The 17,031-nt window shown below is 42.5% G+C and overlaps 1 protein-coding gene across 2 annotated transcripts in view; it reads right to left on the minus strand.

The window, feature by feature from the left end:
• Window positions 1-7,653: 7,653 nt before the first annotated feature.
• LOC121575544 (thioredoxin reductase 1, cytoplasmic) overlaps window positions 7,654-17,031 on the minus strand; it is a 28,012-nt gene continuing 18,634 nt past the window's right edge. For both annotated transcript variants that reach the window (XM_041888714.2, XM_041888713.2), the window contains exons 12-16: window positions 11,643-11,799; window positions 11,165-11,272; window positions 10,037-10,132; window positions 9,565-9,699; window positions 7,654-9,025 (exon numbers count right to left, since the gene is read on the minus strand). In XM_041888714.2, coding sequence (XP_041744648.1) covers window positions 8,963-9,025; window positions 9,565-9,699; window positions 10,037-10,132; window positions 11,165-11,272; window positions 11,643-11,799 — 559 coding nt within the window. In that variant the 3' untranslated portion in view covers window positions 7,654-8,962. The remainder of the gene's footprint in view (window positions 9,026-9,564; window positions 9,700-10,036; window positions 10,133-11,164; window positions 11,273-11,642; window positions 11,800-17,031) is intronic.

Below are 17,031 nucleotides of genomic sequence, written 5' to 3' on the forward strand. Positions count from 1 at the left end.
TCTTTACCTTCCAGAAACATGTATGGCACGGGTGACGCATAGGCTACATATACCCCCAAGCCTTGGAGAATTGGGGAAATAAATATCATACGTATTCAATGAACCAGTCTGGTATCAATGCAAATCAATGCCTGGTATAACATTTATGATTACAGTAATATTTAGGCTATATAGGCCTTTTAGAAATCAATCAATATTTGGCATGGGTTTATTGACCCTGCATCTACCAGTAGTGGCTGACTAAATGTAAGATAATAATGCATTTTAGCACCTACTATTACACGGTAGCTACATAAACTGTTATAGTGTAATTACAGTCTAGGTACAAATTGTTGCATAGCAGCCTACTTATACATCTCTTATACCTTCAGCATGTGTATATGTAACCCTTACCCTCTCACCAAAGGTTTGTATATTCAACAATCTACCTGTAATTACAGCATACCTGTAAATGTATTAGGGACACTTATTCTTAAGTGGATATGTGGTTGTCAGAGGGATTTAATCATCTGTTTGCTGATCATATAGTAGCGACCTCAACACCTAGCGACCTAGCGGTTAAGGTGTTGGTATGACATTTGCTGGACCTGAATTTGCTACATTGGTGTCAGAAGTGGGGCCATTGGAGAGGCGTGTACACATGAGGGACATGGTAAAGAGAAGCGTAGGGAGACGGTGTGAGGCTTGCCAGTTTATGAGGTAGATAATGGTGAGTGGTCAGTGTCAGCTCTGAGGCCAACTACTCTGTTGTGTTTGACTAGACATGTTTAAAAAAAAATGCAAAAATAATAACCTTGCTCTTGTCGTTTCCTACTAGCATTGACTTTGCTGATAACTTCTTTATTGAGGAAAAATGTACTTACTATGACTGATATGTGGTTGTCTCACCTAGCTATCTTAAGATGAATGCACTAACTGTAAGTCACTCTGGATAAGAGCATCTGCTAAATGACTAAAATGTAAAGCAGGTAGACGGTGACCTGAGGAGATTCGCTGAACTCATTTTGAAAGTTACGAGAAACTAAAGAGAAACTAAGGCAGTTGTTCCTAAACCTTTTGGAAACTTATGTCGACAAACCCACAAGTAAACAAAAACAACGCCACTTCTACTGTAGCTATAGCACACAGGATACCTTAACTTTGTTTTCATCGTACCTTTATTTTTTCACTTACTATGAAAGTAGTCTATGACCCAGGAGAGAAAGCCGCAACCCACAAATGCATCTCGGCAAATGCATCTCAACCCATCATTTGGGAAAACACTGCTATGAGAAACTTACAAGGGATTTTTTTTTAACGGGAGAGATTATGAAATACAAGGTCATATTTCTTAACCAATAAACATGGTTGATGTGAGGACAGAGTAATAAAGCTATGATAGAGAGATTCTCAAAAAGCTCTAAACAAGGCCTTTTAGGAAAGATGCTGAAAAGTTGTTTATCCAAAATCAATAATCCGTGGCTATAAAAAAAAAGACTTGTTGGGAAATAGCAAAACCATATGTGCTTAAAAAAATCCAAGAATGCTTGTTCATTCTGACTACCCTTCATGTAGCTTTCCCCCCAGAGTCTCAATGATTAGACTGTTATACAGTATAAACTTAAAGGGGCAATCTGCATGTTGAAACAATAACAAAGCGTAGTCCCCACCACTGTTTCCAAAGTCGGACCTGTTACATAATACAAAAGACAAAACGATAAGTGGGTTCGATATTTGACGTTTTTGTTCTTGAGGATGTTTTAGTTATCGGTATGCTAGACTAGCAAGCCAGGGCAGTGTCTGCATTATACCGTAATACTTATTGTCAGTGATTCAATCGGCTGTGTCACACCACATCTGGTGACCTGTCAGAGAAATGGAAGAGAGGGGAGAGCAAGAATGAGGAGCAAAGACAAATGCAAACCAGTTTCAAATACATAACAGTGAAACAAAGACATCAAGCAACAATACTGTTTTTCCCATTTTACTACTCACCTGCAGAGCAAGCAATATTAGGATTTTATTAATAATCTCAAAGTTAGCTACAACATCCCTTTTAGAGATGATTTGGTAATGATATAAGTGTATTGGCCTTTGGTTACAAAATTGTAATATATGCAGTTGGTGGCAGTGGCTAGTTTAACAAAACCAAAACGTGGATTGCACGTAGAGTTTTCACGGTAAGAAAACAATATATATATATATATACACATTTGTAATTTGGCCGAACCATCCCTTTAACAGTGCGAGCTAGTATTTTAAAACTAAGGCCATGATGGTAGGTGGTGACTGTCACTTAAAGAAGGACTAGCAGGACATCATCTGCTGTGGTAACTGTTTTGGCATTAGTGGGGCAAAGTGTGAGTGAGCGAGCGAGCGAGCAAGAACCCTGGCATGGTCTCTCGCTCTGTGCAAGTCTTAGCTCCCTTCTGAGGCATATGAGCTCACTCACTCCCTCACTTCTTACCTCCCCTCACCACCTCTTCCTCCTCGAAAAACCTACACTGCCTCCGAGGATTCATTGCAAACACATTTTCTCCAGAGGAGAAGAAGGGTACATTTGTTTATTGGGAACATCATGTTCCCAGGCAGTACAGCAAACTGCAGCAATTCCAAGGGAATTCTGGGGGAAAGTCCAAGACATTAGCTGATAATGGTGCTTCCTGAATGGTTCCAAACACATACAGTGGGTAAATAAGAACAATAAAATCAATAGGAGTCCAAATATGCAGACTGTATTGGTCTTTTTGCAAATAATTGTTTTGCTCTCACTCTTGAGCCGGACAAGTTGCGAACTGTTATCTGTTTACCGGTTTATCATTGGGCTAACAACCTTTACCTTCTCTTGCTGATGAACAACCATGACCTTCTCATGCTTAATTGCTCACTGGCTGTCAGTTTGGACCACCCTCAATTTAGGGACCAGGAGGCTGGTATTTGAAGGGTGTAGGAATAACAGTAATGCTCTCTGAAATCACTTTACTGATGTATTGGAATGAGAACACACTAACCCTTCATGGACTAGGAGGTAGTGGTTGGAGAGGAATAGGACTAAACACCAGGGATTAGTGAGACTGTGCTGTCCCCTACTGGACAACAATGATAAAACAGTGAAACATGTTGAGACAACAGAAAACATGGAGAAACACAATTATTCTCCTTGTTCATAGTCTGTAACTGAAATTGTTACTCATTACTCTACTGCTCACATTCATACAAGGGCGTTTGGTAGAATGGTCACACCTTAAACTAGTCTAAATACACCCTATAAAGGTTAATGGAAGCCTTCAAAAGCTTCACTACATAGCACGTAGGCTTTTCATCAGTGACTTTGACAGTCCAAAGCATCAGTAGGTGGCAATGTTGAGTTCATGTCCCGCACTCTGCAACTGTGTGAACAACACAGTCGATCATAGGAGGAAGGAGTGGGGAAATAAACCCCAAATACACTGCTCAAAAAAATAAAGGGAACACTAAAATAACACACCCTAGATCTGAATGAATGAAAAATGTTTATTAAATACTTTTTTCTTTACATAGTTGAATGTGCTGACAACAAAATCACAAAAATTATCAATGGAAATCAAATGTATCAACCCATGGAGGTCTGGATTTGGAGTCACCCTCAAAATTAAAGTGGAAAACCACACTACAGGCTGATCCAACTTTGATGTAATGTCCTTAAAACAAGTCAAAATGAGGCTCAGTAGTGTGTGTGGCCTCCACGTGCCTGTATGACCTCCCTACAACGCCTGGGCATGCTCCTGATGAGGTGGCGGATGGTCTCCTGAGGGATCTCCTCCCAGACCTGGACTTAAGCATCCGCCAACTCCTGGACAGTGGTGCAATGTGGCGTTGGTGGATGGAGCGAGACATGATGTCCCAGATGTGCTCAACTGGATTCAGGTCTGGGGAACGGGCGGGCCAGTCCATAGCATCAATGCCTTCCTCTTGCAGGAACTGCTGACACACTCCAGCCACATGAGGTCTAGCATTGTCTTGCATTAGGAGGAACCCAGGGCCAACCGCACCAGCATATGGTCTCACAAGGGGTCTGAGGATCTCATCTCGGTACCTAATGGCAGTCAGGCTACCTCTGGCGAGCACATGGAGGGCTGTGCGGCCCCCCAAAGAAATGCCACCCCACACCATGACTGACCCACCGCCAAACCGGTCATGCTGGAGGATGTTGCAGGCAGCAGAACGTTCTCCACGGCGTCTCCAGACTCTGTCACGTCTGTCACATGTGCTCAATGTGAACCTGCTTTCATCTGTGAAGAGCACAGGGCGCCAGTGGCGAATTTGCCAATCTTGGTGTTCTTTGGCAAATGCCAAACGTCCTGCACAGTGTTGGGCTGTAAGCACAACCCCCACCTGTGGACGTCGGGCCCTCATACGACCCTCATGGAGTCTGTTTCTGACCGTTTGATCAGACACATGCACATTTGTGGCCTGCTGGAGGTCATTTTGCAGGGCTCTGGCAGTACTCCTCCTGCTCCTCCTTGCAAAAAGGTTGAGGTAGCAGTCCTGCTGCTGGGTTGTTGCCCTCCTACGGCCTCCTCCACGTCTCCTGATGTACTGGCCTGTCTCCTGGTAGTGCCTCCATGCTCTGGACACTACGCTGACAGACACAGCAAACCTTCTTGCCACAGCTCGCATTGATGTGCCATCCTGGATGAGCTGCACTACCTGAGCCACTTGTGTGGGTTGTAGACTCCGTCTCATGCTACCACTAGAGTGAAAGCACCGCCAGCATTCAAAAGTGACCAAAACATCAGCCAGGAAGCATAGGAACTGAGAAGTCGTCTGTGGTCACCACCTGCAAAACCAGTCCTTTATTGGGGGTGTCTTGCTAATTGCCTATAATTTCCACATGTTGTCTATTCCATTTGCACAACAGCATGTGAAATGTATTGTCAATCAGTGTTGCTTCCTAAGTGGACAGTTTGATTTCACAGAAGTGTGATTGACTTGGAGTTACATTGTGTTGTTTACGTGTTCCCTTAATTTTTTTGAGCAGTGTACAAACGCTACATTACCTCAGTAATAAGGAATATTCAATCCATTCATACTAAATGATCAGATCAGTGATTCACTGATGCAGGAGTCAGTTACAGCTCAAGGAAGTTTGAAAAACATTGAGTTGTAATACAGTTAACTACATTACCTGTTCAGGTTGCAATCCAAGCTATTTAGCATATTTCCATTGAATGTAATTAAGTTAACAATCACTGATTGTTTGATGAAAATAATAACATAATGGCACGTAAAACCAGAATACTTTGTGTTAGACTATGAGACAAGGACGTTTCAACAAACGACTCCTTCATTACAACATAAGATGTGGTTAGGGCATGTTGATTAGGAGGGCCAGCCATAACTGTGGAGTCATTGTTTGCAGTAGGACAGGAATAATATGTCTCGTCATTGATAGCACATCATGAATCAAAACAGGAACTGCCAGCTTTATACTTCTAACTACATCAGAGCATGCAAAGTTCGGGGTCACTTTATCTAGCCAGCCTTGGGTCCATTTCCTTCTGTACAGTACTGTAACGAAAGTACACTGTGGCTTTGGGTCTTTGTACATTTGCAATCCTTGACACAACTTCCTTCTTAGTGAGAGATGATTGTGTGGAGAACAAGCCTTGTTTTTGAAACAAAGTTAGTCAAAACAGCAGTATTTTCTTACCTGGGCCTGTATTCATAACACGTCTCAGAGTAGGAGTGCTGATATATGATATCAGCCTTTTAGCTCATAACAAATAAGATCACATGGACGGGGGGGCTCGTATCCACAAAGACTGAGTAGCAGTGCTGATCTAGGACCAGTTTCGCCTTTTAGATCATAATGAATAAGATTGTATGGACAGATCCTAGATCTGAGACGCTTTATGAATATGGGCCCTGATCTCTTTATGAATATGGGCCCTGATCTCAAAAGGACAGAACAAAACTGGAAGAGAGTCTACTTTCCACTTCATTCAACCTCTGGATTGTTCGTGATTCGTTGCCACACATTTCTAATAACTGTCTTATGCCTTGAATTACTCAGATATCACCCTGAACAAACTCTGGGAAAAGCTTGACTAACAGAGGGATAGAGCTCCGAGCAGTGGTGGAAAAAGTACCCAATTGTCATACTTGCGTAAAAGTAAAGATACCTAAATAGAAAATGACAAGTAAAAGTGAGTCACCCAGGAAAATAATATTTGAGTATCAAAAGTAAATGTAATTGCTAAAATATGTTTAAGTATCCAAATTAAAAGTATAAATCATTTCAAATTCCTTATATTAAGTAAACCAGACGGCACCGTTTATGTTTTTTAATTACGGATAGCCAGGGGCACACTCCAACACTCAGACATCATTTACAAACAAATAATTTGTGTTTAGTGAGTCCGACAGATCAGAGGCAGTAGAGATGACCAGGGATGTTCTCTTGATAAGTGTGTGAATTGGATGATTTTCCTGTCCTGCTAAACAAGTACTTTTGGGCGTCAGGGAAAATGTATTGAGTAAAAAGTACATTATTTTCTTTAGGAATGTAGTGAAGTAAAAGTTGTCCAAAATATATAAATAGTAAAGTACAGATACCCCAAAAAACTACTTAAGTAGTACTTTAAAGTATTTTTACTTAAGTACTTTACCCCACTGGCTCCACGTTTGTTTAAAAAGCTCTCATCTGAATGACAGATGAAATAATTGAATCATATCACTGGTAGATTGAGTTTCAATTCAACTGTAGGACTAAATTAAATTAAAATTCACAAAAGGCCAGAGTTGTCATGGCAGCGTGTGCAGGTGACACCGTTCATACAGCTAAGCGTAGGACGGAACCACTAAACCTAACAAAAGCTTCACACCAGTCTAGGTTCTTTTGATCATGACTGCCACTTGGCTGGCTAAATAGACCCATTGAAATAAATACACAAATATGAAAGGAAATACCCCTATTTTAAAATGTTTCAAACGTCCTTTTCTGATGTACGGGGAAATAAATTGGGTGCCCACTTCAACAGACTGGATTGATCCACTGTACCGATGAATTAAAATAATCCAATAATGATCTCGTCACTATTAAACAGCACGCCCACTTTGTACGGAAAGAGGGTTCTCAGCAAACACAGAATGAGAAATCAAGTTTCCAAAAATTGTCATTTCTAATTAAACCATTAAACTTGATCCTTTAAGCCATTTTCATTACACTTACAGGTTCAATAATATAGATTGAAGAACAATTGCTTTAACAAATGTACAACATATCTTTCCCCCTACCAATACACCTTGTACTAATAATAGTTTTTGATATGCAAGTAAATGTCCATTTTGCCAGCGCCCATGTCAGTCACACTTGGCAAGATAGCACAAGCGGATCACGGTGTAGGCTACATTGCTGGCCCTTCCCAGTAAGAAGGAAACGACACCGCGGACTGATAAGACTATACACACCCAGCTCCTTATCTCAGGAAAACCCCAATCACCTCACATTTCCTTCAGTGCTTTCCTGTAAACCTGACATGATATTCTTGCATGCACAAGATTACGCCATCAACCACTAACCACACTTAGGCAACCACACGGAACAGGTCGCTTCATGATAGAAGCAAAAATAAAAGTAACAGATATCTTCAATTTCACTTTGAGACAGCAAAACAAAAACAGCCAAGATGATAGCTTGCATGTTGACATAACTTTTATTAAAGTCTTCAAAAGATAATCTACAAACAGTGATACCAGTGAAGCAGTCGTGTATACAGTTTGACCGGTGTCACCGCTCAACAACAGTAGTAAGATTAGAATTTATTAAAATACTGTCCTCTACCACATTGGATACATCTTAAATACAAACATAATGCAGAGCAAACGAAACAGCAAGATCAAACTGATTCAAAGAAGCATTCGTTTAATTCTCCACTGTAAACTTAAGATTATGATTTATTTTTTACCATCCAGTACAATTCGTGTTTTATGTATTCATTCCTTGGAAGTCTTAACAGTTCTAGCAGAAAGTGTTTTCTAAAGCAGCACACACACCAAAAGATTTGAATGTCGGAGGCTCTTTTGACTTCTCTCACATGCACCTTTTTGGTTAACATTTTGGTAGAAATTGGAACTGGGAGGCGTCTTTAATCTAAGGCTAACGGCCCCGATGTGGAGAAAGGTCGACACCATGAGAAAAGGCTGATTAAAAACAAACATATACATTGCCCCACATTAACCTCAATTATTTATTTTTCATATCTGAGATATTTGATAATACACTTCTGACAATAATTAATGCCTGGAATGTTGATGGCTTGACAGAAGAGACGTAATGACAAAATAAACAATATCTTACATCTACCAAGTAAAAATGACCAGGCGTTTCCACCAAACACTCGATAGGAGTTTAGAGAATGATTGTATCCATTCAGTCAAACTCTGGCTGTGTGCCAGCAGTTACATCCTGCCATACTACAGGAGTCATCATACGTGAGTGTGTGTAGATGTATGTGTGTGTAAAGTGTGTTTAAGTTGGGGAGTTGGACGAAGGGTTCGGTTCACCCCTTGTGCCTTTGGACACAGAGGGACATCGGTCCTAGCCCACCACAGTGACTGGGTTAAGGGCCAGGACGTCAAACAGCGCTCACCCATCCCTAGAGAGGGGTGGTGCACCTCTGAGCAAGACACACAAGAGGCGCCTTGTAAAAGCAGCAGAGTAACCCCGCTGTCTAGTAGGCTGTCCCATAGAACGTAACTCACCTCACCTCATTATCTCGCCTTGTATGTCCACGCTACAGGCCCCCTCAGTGCATCTTTTGGCTCAATCTTTCAGACAGTTAGCCATATTGACCCACTGTTTCCTGAGAAGAGATTGGTCTTGGATGTAGAATTTGAGAGGGAGCCAGGTTGGCATAGAGCTACGAGGTGAGAGGGAGGGAGAGATGGAGATATCTAAGATGAAGAACAGGACAGCCGGCTAAACGAGCAGGGTTTAACCTCAGCAGCCCGCCTGGGTGATGTCACCGCCCGAGCTCTTGGTCACCTCCATGGTGGTGAAGATCTGGAAGAGAAGAAGCAGAACGACCGTTGATCTCCGTGGCGTGGTGAGGCGCTGCGACTCGTTCACAAATTGAAAAACAACCGATTAAAGCTACAACCATAGAGATGGCTAGAGGGGGTACTTGCCACAAAATACTGTGATAACATTAGCCTTGAACATTATGGCAATAGTTACCTGTGGTCCTAACGGTCAGCTGTTACAGTGGTTAGTTTTCCAGCCTTTAGTTGACAATAATTACATTCTTGATTTGATAGGTTCCAAGGTCAAATAACCTGTCGTGGCTCACTGCCAGATCGACTCAGGCAATTAGAAAAAGTTCTGTGACTTACTTTTTTTGCACCATGGAGGGACTTGCATGTTATACATTCACGTCTACAAAAGCAGTCATAGAAGCGATTAATGGGAAAATAGGATGTGCGCCCTCTATCCATCTCTATGCCTACAACCGATTCAAGGAGGAGAGAAAACGAGGGCAAAAGGGAAGGGAGCAACTCTCTGGAATGAAACGCGGCCTGCAGCTGCGGTGCGATCAGTCTTACCTCAGCGCAGGTGGGGTGGATGCCGATGGTGTTGTCCAGCTGCTCTTTAGTCAGTCCGCACTTCATGGCCGCGCCGTAGCCCTGCGTCACCTCGCCTGCGTTGGGCCCCAGGTAGTGGAACCCGATCACACGGTCCTGCAGAGAGAGAGTGATGTTACTGATAAACCAAGTGTATAGGTCATCTACTAGTTCATTATGTTAGCCAGACCCTGCAAATAGGAACTTGTATTCTTCTCCAATATGGCTTTTGAATTTGACATGTGTGTCCGTTGTTATTCTAAATAGCTTTCAGAAACATGGTGTCAAAGTGACAAGGTATTCACATAGCTTCTTAACCAGAGACAAGGGTGGAAGGTAGGTTCCTACATCAAAATCATTTCAGGTTTCCTGAACTCTATACAGCAAAAGTGACAATTGCAGTATCCATGAATCAAACAGGTAGTCAGGTGAGTTAGGAGAGGGGGGTTCCTACATTGTCCAGTTTATTGCAGATGATCTTGGAGTAGCACTTGTTGTTGTCCCTGTTGGGGATGGTGAACTCCAGAGGCCAGAAGAGACTGTGGTACACCTACACAGTTAACAAAAAGACACATTAAATAAACATACAGAAAGGGCAGCATGTACATGTATGTTTCTGGACTGTCAGAGGGTGGAGTTATAACTAGGGCCCTGTGTTTTGCGCAAGCATGTGACACGTTTATTTTATTTAACCATTATTTCAATATTTTTCATCAAACTGGTCCACTTTTCATGTCAGATGGTCCAGCACCATCCTCAGACAATATATTTCATTTAAGGTGCAATTGTCATTTCTGGATAAGGCTTAAAATACAGGATAAAATCCTGCTATGTCACATGATTCCCCCAAAACATTCTAACCGCATCAGTCTCCACGTGCATATGTTACATTACGGTGTCAGCAGTGGGATCCATTTCAACACATAATGTAGAGTTCTTCATTGCGGAAACACTAACACCACAACATTAACCTGTGATACGTTAGGCCTATATGTAATAGATAGTAATATACAGTCAGTGGACCGTTTATTAGGTACACCTATCTAGTACTGGTCAGACTGACTGGATGTTTTTTGTTTGTCGCACAATTCTCTGTAAACCCTGGACAATATGAAAAGCCAAGGAGGCCGGCCGTTTCTGAGATACTGGAACCGGCGCGCCTGGCACGACGATCAACGACGCTCAAAGTCGCTTAGGTCACTCGTTTTGCCCATTCTAACGATCAATCGAACAGTAACTGAATGCCTCGATGCCTGTCTGCCTGCTTTATATAGCAAGCCATGACCAAGTCACTAACGGTCTGTAGGAGCGAACCATTTGTGAACCGGGTGGTGTACCTAATAAACTGTATATGATAAGTATTACTGTCTAATAGCTGGCGAGTCAATATCTACATTTAAACTGGTATGCTAGCTAGAATGCATATTGGAGCAGAGCCTGAATGTCAGTTGATATCGTTCCGATGTGTAATATTAAGTGCAAGTGGTCTGGTAGTGTGTGATGTGGCTGTAGTACCACTAGGCTGGAAGTGGACTCTGTGTGTGTGTGTGTGTGTGTGTGTGTGTGTGGCGTCAGTAGCTACCTCCAAGTTGTCTTGGCCGTACAGCTCAATAGCTTTCTCCTCAGAATGCCCACAGGCGCCATACTCCAGAGGGGTGAACACAGTGGTGGGAACATTTACGTAGTCACACTGCACACGACAACATTCAACCGCAGTTAATAATAACAAACAAGACATGACAATGTACAGTCTGTACCAGGTGGTGTCACATCTGAGGTTCACTAGACAGAATATACTACAGTATGATGATAGAAAGCTAGGGACAATTTTTACAGGGTTTTTCCTAGTTTTTACATTTTAGGTGTGGAGCAAAGGCCCCACCATATAACATCAACGAGGGCCAACATTACGATTTTCATTTGAAAGCAACACAAGCCAATCTTATTAAAGCAGAGGGACAACAGAGCGAAGGGTCATACTGACAAACTGCCATGGTCTATCAACAGAAAAGCACGTCAACTCCCAAGTGGTGAATTGAGGCCCGCTGTCCGATAATTACCTTGAGCGAGGCTCCCGCGTACAGCCGGCGTGCCAGCAGCTTGCCAGCCTGGATGGCCACAGGCGTCAGCTCCCACTTGCCCTCCAGGATGTCTCCGATGGCGTAGATGTGCGGCACGTTGGTCTGTTCCTCGTCGTTCACCGGGACCTTACCGTTCCTGAGAGAGTGGAAGCTTAGCTAGGGTAAAATGACAGGCGACTCACATTTGACTAATTATAGATCCCCATAGAGCCACAAAGGGGCAGTGGAAGAGCCACATGCGGCTCTGGAGCCACAAGTTGCAGATCCCTGGTCTAGACTAATTACGCATTTATGTATGAGAACAGGGTTGCAGAATACATTGATTTTGGTGCCTATTTGATCTTTATTATGCAGCGGATGGATTGAAAAATGTTTAGGGCATCGAGGACACAGAGTAAAGTGAAAGGTCCAACAAGTACATGATGTAGTCAATAACTCCCACTTGATGATTAAGTGGAATACAATTGTAAAGTAAATATTTTTAAATCATTCCCAACGTGCACTCTACATTAAGCTGAGACTATTTGGTGACAATATTCACACTTCGCAAATGAAAAGTATCAGATCTTGTGAAAGACACTCAGTGTAATGTGATGTGAAAGAATGTGATGTAATGTGACCATCGGTTGAGAAATGTCTCTATGCAAAGAACTCCGTGTTCCGTGATTTCGAGGGTAAACCAATAAGAGGATGTGTTCGGGTCACACTTTTTACGGTGCATTATTTAACTAAAGGTAATACCATATACAGTGCATTCGGAAAGTATTCAGACCCCTTGACTTTTTCCACATTTTGTTACGTTACAGCCTTAAAATTGTTTTTTTCCCCCTCAACAATCTACACACAATACCCCATAATGACAAAGCAAAAACAGGTTTTTAGAAATATCACATTTACAAAAGTATTCAGACCCTTTACTCAGTACTTTGTTGAATCACCTTTGGCAGCGATAACAGCCTCGAGTCTTCTTGGGTATGACGCTACAAGCTTGGCACACCTGTATTTGGGGAGTTTCTCCCATTCTTCTCTGCAGATCCTTTCAAGCTCTGTCACGTTGGATAGGGAGCGTCGCTGCACAGCTATTTTCAGGTCTCTCCAGAGATGTTAGATTGGCTTCAAGTCCGGGCTCTGGCTGGGCCACTCAAGGACTTTCAGAGATTTGTCCCGAAGCCACTCCTGCGTTGTCTTGGCTGTGTGCTTAGGGTCGTTTTCCTGTTGGAAGGTTAACTTTGTCCCAGTCTGAGGTCCTGAGCAGGTTTTCATCAAGGATCTCTCTGTACTTTACTCCGTTCATCTTTCCCTCAATCCTGACTAGTCTACCAGTCCCTGCCGCTGAAAAACCTCCCCACAGCATGATGCTGCCACCACCATGCTTCACTGCAGGGATGTTGCCAGGTTTCCGCCAGACGTGACGCTTGGCATTCAGGACAAAGAGTTCAATCTTGGTTTCATCAGACCAGAGATCTTGTTTCTCATTGTCAGTGTCCTTTAGGTGCCTCTTGGCAAACTCCAAGTGGGCTGTCATGTGCATTTTACTGATGAGTGGCTTCCGTCTGGCCACTGTACCATGAATAATGTGGAAAATGGGAAGGTGTCCGAATACCTTCCGAATGCACTGTACGCCTAAGGTTTATCTGACAGTGACATACTGAATGGTTGTGGTTGGGCTGGGCGATATGGGCAAAATATCATATCATGATACCGTTTACATTTTTCACGGTATGACGGTGTTTGATGTTTTTGAATAATAATAAGTTCTAAATATGCTTTATGAGCAGTTCATAAACCTAGGGTGGCAACAAATTACAATAGATTTCAATGGGGCTTTCTCCAATCTGATTGTTTTATACTGTTCAATCCCCCCCCCAAAAAAGAGAAAAAAAAGCATTTTCTCATTAATTTCTGCATTTCCTGCACTTACCATTTCCACGCAGGGCTGTATGATATCTAGGCCCAGTTAAATTTGTGGAATAATGGAAATAGAATGATTATTCTAATTCTATTGTTGGAATATAGTGGGCAGCACCTTGAATACATTGTTGTTTGACATGACGAACAAATAAGCCAGGGCAGGAACCAAAGTGTTGGTCAGAAGTTTCCAAGTTACATTACCGGTACATGTTCTCTTACCTCATGTAGCTAAGTAACATATTCATGCTTCACCTATTTCTCTCTGATTTTGATGATTCCGTTGCACAAACATGCTTATCTAGGCCTACACCAGCACCAGGCTGTATTAGATAGCCATGTTTGCTCTGACTCTTAGTACATTTAGCAAGCTAGCTAGCCAGCTAACTAGTGATTCGCATTAGTGGCTAACCAGATGTATTTTAGCCACAACTTGCTAAGAAGATATAAACTAGCAGACCGTAAGATACACACAAAAAAATACATACTATTAGTTTGTGTATGTACACTACCAGTCAAAAGTTTGGACACACTTACTCAAAAGGGTTTTTCTTTATTTAAAAAAAAATAAAAACACATTGTAGAATAATAGTGAAGACATCAAAACTATGAAATAACACATGGAATCAGGTAGTAACCAAAAAGTGTGAAACAAATCAAAATATTTTATATTTGAGATTCTTCAAATAGCCACCCTTTGCCTTGATGACAGCTTTGCACACTCTTGGCACTCTCAACCAGCTTCACCTGGAATGCTTTCCCAACAGTCTTGAAGGAGTTCCCACATATGCTGAGCACTTGTTTGCTGCTTTTCCTTCACTGCCGTCCGACTCATCCCAAACCATCTCAATTGGGTTGAGGTCGGGGGATTGTGGAGGCCAGGTCATCTGATGCAGCACTCCATAACTCTAATGAATGTATCCTCTGCAGCAGAGGTAACTCTGGGACTTCCATTCCTGTGGCGGTCCTCATGAGAGCCAGTTTCATCATAGCACTTGATGGTTTTTGTGACTGCACTTGTTATTTGAGTGGTCTTCCTCTCCTCCTGCTGCATGCCCACTGTCAATCAAGGAGAGAGCAGTTGCTCGACCACAGAGTCACGAGGACTTCCTTGCCGTTCACTCAGTAGTCTGCATGGTCAGATAGATGCAACAAGATGTTGACATGGTGGTGACATGCTTGCACAAACATCTTCTTGCATCCATCTGATCAACTGCTCTCTCCTTGATTGACAGGGGGCAAGGCTTGTTGGGAAGTGGCATGCAGCAGGAGACGAAGACGACTCAAGTAACAAACGGAGTAAACTATAAAAACTGACATTACACACGCCTGAGTTGCATATCACATTTAACAAACCAAACATTGAAATATCGTTATAGAAGGTAGAGTAAAAACCCAAACCAGTCCGTGCATCAATACCGGTATACAGTGGGGGAAAAAAGTATTTAGTCAGCCACCAATTGTGCAAGTTCTCCCACTTAAAAAGATGAGGCCTGTAATTTTCATCATAGGTACACGTCAACTATGACAGACAAAATGAGAAAAAAAATCCAGAAAATCACATTGTAGAATTTTTTATGAATTTATTTGCAAATTTTGGTGGAAAATAAGTATTTGGTCAATAACAACAGTTTCTCAATACTTTGTTATATACCCTTTGTTGGCAATGACACAGGTCAAACGTTTTCTGTAAGTCTTCACAAGGTTCACACACACACTGTTGCTGGTATTTTGGCCCATTCCTCCATGCAGATCTCCTCTAGAGCAGTGATGTTTTGGGGCTGTCGCTGGGCAACACAGACTTTCAACTCCCTCCAAAGATTTTCTATGGGGTTGAGATCTGGAGACTGGCTAGGCCACTCCAGGACCTTGAAATGCTTCTTACGAAGCCATCCGGGCGGTGTGTTTGGGATCATTGTCATGCTGAAAGACCCAGCCACGTTTCATCTTCAATGCCCTTGCTGATGGAAGGAGGTTTTCACTCAAAATCTCACGATACATGGCCCCATTCATTCTTTCCTTTACACGGATCAGTCGTCCTGGTCCCTTTGCAGAAAAACAGCCCCAAAGCATGATGTTTCCACCCCAATGCTTCACAGTAGGTATGGATGCAACTCAGCATTCTTTGTCCTCCAAACACGACGAGTTGAGTTTTTACCAAAAAGTTATATTTTGGTTTCATCTGACATTCTCCCAATCCTCTTCTGGATCATCCAAATGCACTCTAGCAAACTTCAGACGGGCCTGGACATGTACTGGCTTAAGCAGGGGGACACGTCTTGCACTGTAGGATTTGAGTCCCTGGCGGCGTAGTGTGTTACTGATGGTAGGCTTTGTTACTTTGGTCCCAGCTCTCTGCAGGTCATTCCCTAGGTCCCCCCATGTGGTTCTGGGATTTTTGCTCACCGTTCTTGTGATCATTTTGACCCCACGGGTGAGATCTTGCGTGGAGCCCCAGATCGAGGGAGATTATCAGTGGTCTTGTATGTCTTCCATTTCCTAATAATTGCTCCCACAGTTGATTTCTTCAAACCAAGCTGCTTACCTATTGCAGATTCAGTCTTCCCAGCCTGGTGCAGGTCTACAATTTTGTTTCTGGTGTCCTTTGACAGCTCTTTGGTCTTGGCCATAGTGGAGTTTGGAGTGTGACTGTTTGAGGTTGTGGACAGGTGTCTTTTATACTGATAACAAGTTCAAACAGGTGCCATTAATACAGGTAACGAGTGGAGGACAGAGGAGCCTCTTAAAGAAGAAGTTACAGGTCTGTGAGAGCCAGAAATATTGCTTGTTTGTAGGTGACCAAATACTTATTTTCCACCATAATTTGCAAATAAATTCATAAAAAATCCTACAATGTGATTTTCTGGATTTTTTTCCCTCAATTTGTCTGTCATAGTTGACGTGTACCTATGATGAAAATTACAGGCCTCTCTCATCTTTTTAAGTGGGAGAACTTGCACAATTGGTGGCTGACTAAATACTTTTTTCCCCCACTGTATAGTCAAATACGGCATACCGCCCAGTCCTAGGTTGTGGCCATGAAGAATAGAACTGACTGACTGGGTGGGGCTAAGATCTTGTCATCACCAAAACAAAGACAAAGTATTCAACGACGATGAGGATGATTCATCAACAACGACAGGCAAATGATGAGACAACAATATAACCGCAACATGCAACAATTTCAAAATTTTTACTGAGTTACAGTTCATATAAGGAAGTCAGTCAATTGAAATAAATTCATTCGGCCCTAATCTATGGATTTCTTGACTGGGAATATAGATACAGTACCTTAAAACAAAAACAAAAAGTATGAGCGTGGATCAGAAAACCAGCCAGTATCTGGTGTGACCATCATTTGCCTCATGCTGCGCGACAGAGTTGATCAGGCTGTTGATTGTGGCCTGTGGAATGTTGTCCCACTCCTCTTCATTGGCTGTGCGAAGTTCCTGGATATTGG

This window comes from Coregonus clupeaformis, chromosome 10, assembly GCF_020615455.1.
Source record: "Coregonus clupeaformis isolate EN_2021a chromosome 10, ASM2061545v1, whole genome shotgun sequence".
NCBI lineage: Eukaryota > Metazoa > Chordata > Actinopteri > Salmoniformes > Salmonidae > Coregonus > Coregonus clupeaformis.